Source organism: Gloeophyllum trabeum (genome assembly GCF_000344685.1).
Source record: "Gloeophyllum trabeum ATCC 11539 unplaced genomic scaffold GLOTRscaffold_00013, whole genome shotgun sequence".
NCBI lineage: Eukaryota > Fungi > Basidiomycota > Agaricomycetes > Gloeophyllales > Gloeophyllaceae > Gloeophyllum > Gloeophyllum trabeum.
The window spans coordinates 1,325,657-1,329,496 of record NW_006920422.1 but is presented as its reverse complement, the minus strand read 5'-3'; the positions used below and the strand labels follow the sequence as shown (position 1 = coordinate 1,329,496).

Here is a 3,840-nt window from a genome sequence, read left to right as displayed (position 1 = left end):
CATTCTATTTCCATTCCGAGCATTGCTATTGGACAGTACCTTTCTCTGAGTAGAACTTCCCATGGACGCTATCTTCTTTTCACACGTTATCTCCCTTGACTCACCTTCTACCAATGGGTGCCCTTGTATTTCTCATTTCTCTAAGTTACGCTCTCACAGGACGGCTTACGCGTCCTTTCTAATTGTTCTCTTCTTTGGGTATTAACCCCTATACCAGTTACTATATATACTGTAGGAAAACCCATGTATTCCTTAGTTCAACCTCCTGTTGAATACAGCGATTACCTGGACTCTTGACTTGACCGTTGGCATTGGCCCGGCCAGACCTACCTTTCAGTACGCTTACTGAGGTAGTGACGACATAACTGTTGGCACGTGGCCCAGTTATCTCAAGACGACTAGTTAGGACATCGCTTCCTAACAGGATGTTGTTGTGAGTGTTTCCATATTTTTCCATATTTTTCTGGGGCCTGCAGGTATGGCTACCCACCTATTATTGGCAACAGCTCAGATCAAATCCCGATTTGGATCTCCATGCCGGGGATGCCGGGGATGTCGTATTCAAGCTCAGCAGGGCTGTCTGACACTAACACTTACAGACAATTGTAAAGGCTGTTTAATGTAAAAGGCTTTATGATAACAAAGGGGATCTAATACATTAATCCTACAGCATCGGCTGAGATTACACGGCGCTCGAGCATGCTATTGATCATGTCAGGGGAAACACCACGAAGCCAGAAGATTGTCGGGGGTTCTGGGCATTGGCAACAATAAGCGCGGTGACTTGGATGGAGTCGGTGGGGGCATCGGAGACAGCCCTTGAGTACTTGACGGTAGCCGCGCGAATTCGGTCCACGACCTCAACACCGCGCTCAGCAAGTGCACGTCCGTTCCAATTGTGGGGTTGGACAATGAGCGTTGGTTGGGGCTGGTCGAACATCGTCCGGGATTGAGCGCGCAAAACAGATGCGAATAGATCCGCAGGACTTTGGCAATATACCTCCGGGAAGCCTTCCGGGGGGGGGGAGGTGTGAAGGCGTCGAGTGGGGATGCTGCAGGGCGTGAGTGCTGGCGGACATTGTAAGCTTCCATTGCCTGGAGGTCCTGCTGATAGGCATTGAACAGTGCCAGGGCCTCAGCATTCTAGGTGCATGTGAGACAGTGAGCTAGAAGAGGTGGTACAATGGACGTACAGGAGGGGTCCCTTGGGGTATGCAGGGTGGGAGCCCAGGCGCGCTGCTCGTGGAGGTATTCTGGGGCTGCAATTGGGTACGCCCTTGTCAGCCTGGTGTGGTGTCCATTGGGGTCGTTGCCGGTGGCGTTGGGTCAGGGTTGGAGGGGCCAGCCATGGCGTGCAGCTGAGCCGGAGGTGAGACGTGTAGCGGGAGCGGTCGCAGTGGACTTGATGTTGTCGTGTACAGCGTGCGCATACGTCATTGTTGGTGGTGTATGAGGTACTCGAGGCAGGGATGGCTGGGGAGCACAGAGTTTGTAAACAAAAGAGTTGTCGCTGGTGGGTTCACGTAGCCATACCTTGGGTGTCCCATTGAACTCCTGGGGTGGGTGGGGAGGCGGCATCGTGGATGGGGTGCGTGCGTGTTGTTTGCCTTTTGCTTTGGCTGAACGGGAGTGCTCTGCGGGGGGGTGAGCCTTGATATCTTCATCATCGTCTTCATCTTCGGATGTGGTGAGTCCGGGCATGTCATCATCCTCGGTGTCGGCAGGACCAGCCTGTCTACGGGCAGCAATCAAGAGAGTGGGGGGGTTGTGTGTCCGGACGGGGGTGGGCGTGGCTTGCAAGTCTGCGAAAGCAGCGTCCTCGCTCGCAGGGAGTAACATGGATGTGGTTGGGGAGGGGGCACGCCCTGCAGTGTGGGTGTTAGGAGCATTAGGTAAGGCTGGTAGAGGCATACCATTGTCTTCGCTGGGGGCAACTGTGTCATCTACGTTGTTACGATGGGGAGTCTCTGTGTGCGAGGTGGTCGCTGCAGCCTGCACCAGTGGGTTGTCCATCTGAGGATTTTGTTGGTCTTGGACATCCGTTTGCAGGGCTGTGGGCTGTCCAATGTTTGAGCGGGCGTCAGAGGGCCTGCCTCCGGCACCGCCCAGGCTGCATCGCAAGGAACGACGGGCAGCGACTGGGCGCTCATTGGCTTCCTGAGTCGCCGTTTTAATAGAGCTTCGAGGGTCGTCGCTCTTCATTTGGATGTTTGGGTAGGTTTGACGCTGTGGGCACCAGGCATGGCTGTTTCAAGAGGTGTCCAAGAAAGGGTGAGAAGGGGTATTTTTGGTGTTCAGCGCCTGGTGTAGGCTTGACGTACTGTACAGTTTACTTCGGGCATTGCCGAAGAGGAGGGGGGAGGTAGGTGGGTAGGTGCAGTATAAGTGGGGTTAGGGAGGATTCCTGGTTAAAGTGGGGGTTTCTGGTGTTTTCCTGGATGATGGGAGCATTATGGGTGTATGGTTATGGCTTAGAAGGGTTATAATCTAAGTACAGGAGTGGATGGGGACAGGTTCTGTCAGATGTAGGCTTAGGTTCATGCTGTATGGTTCGGTTCGGGGTGTGCGGCATTCCACAGCGAGCTTGGGTCTCAACTTCGTTTTAGCTGGTGCCATACGGGTGTCGGCGGGCTGTGGTGTAGCCTCTTAGTTATTCGGAGGGGTGTCGTGAGTGACGAGAGGCACATTGGCCTCGCTCCTTGCCCTATGGGGCGTGGGAACTCTCGTGCCATGGTGGTGGTACGAGATCAAGGAGCATCCACCGTCTTTGCTATTGCGCCCCTGTGTAAACACGACCAAATATTATCTTTTCGAGAAGAATATCATGTGACCTCCGACCCCTCCGGCCGCGTCACTAAAAATAACTGGACCCAGCCGTATAAAGTAAATGCCGATTACATTGCCATCATATTATTTTGATGTGTAGTATTTTTATTGCTTCTTTAGTGTAGTGGTTATGCGGGATGTATTGATTGCTGGATGTCTGGAGTTCAATTCCTACCTGTGCACATTTTTTATTTGTGCTTTTAGGGTTTATTAACTTTCCTTACTGTTGGCTTTTATATTTACCCTGTCCAGCCACATGTATCACAGCTATATAGATTTCAATGAAAATTTATTTTGCCCCATCCATATGACCCTCTTAGTGCAGACTTGAAGATACTCTAACTGGCTGGACACGCGCGCGGCGGGAAGCCCGCGTTTGCCGGCATCACGTGACATTCTTCTCGATATGGTATGTTTGTACGTGTTTGCACGGGGGCGCAGTAAAGCTACCTACAGTGCCTTGCATAAGAAACTGAACATCGCATTTCCGCGCGCTGATAAGCCTCAGGATCGTCTGACCCCCGAACACGCGGATTCAGCACATCATACAAGCGCCCCGGAGCTTATTCGACACAGCGCTCGCACGCCTCTAGGCTTCTATGGGCTCTAAAAGACTTTTTCTATTTAGCTCCGGACTTCCCAACATCCTCGAGGCGTACTCGGACCCATTCCGCAATTTATCTCCGCGCACCGAAGCTCCGGAGTGACTTAACCAATGCGACTTCTAGCTGAATTAGCTCCGGGACCCGCGGACACTTCTATCGAGGGGCGTCTTCCTCATGCCCACCCTCCAGCACTTACTCCCCCTCGTTTCCGTCAAGATACCGAAGGTGCGGACGCATACGAGTCACCATAAGGTCAGCATCAGTCAGCAAACGGCCGGAGGTAATTAACACGTGACCGGCGTGTCGCACGGAGTGATGGGACCGCTTGGGTCAGGTGGCGAAGCGTCGAGGCGACCTATAGGGGCTGGAAAGAGCAAGTGGGAGCGCAAGAGAGTCGTATGGTATATGG

General features: G+C 53.0%; 1 protein-coding gene across 1 annotated transcript; it reads right to left on the bottom strand.

Moving 5' to 3' along the window:
• Nucleotides 1-709: 709 nt before the first annotated feature.
• On the bottom strand, nucleotides 710-2,013 carry GLOTRDRAFT_132506 (uncharacterized protein; the record flags this gene model as incomplete). Its single annotated transcript, XM_007871353.1, has 5 exons — nucleotides 710-928; nucleotides 988-1,143; nucleotides 1,194-1,259; nucleotides 1,534-1,865; nucleotides 1,914-2,013. The coding sequence occupies 5 exons, from the start codon at nucleotides 2,011-2,013 to the stop codon at nucleotides 710-712; spliced, it is 873 nt and encodes a 290-aa protein (XP_007869544.1).
• Between the last annotated feature and the right edge of the window lie 1,827 nt (nucleotides 2,014-3,840).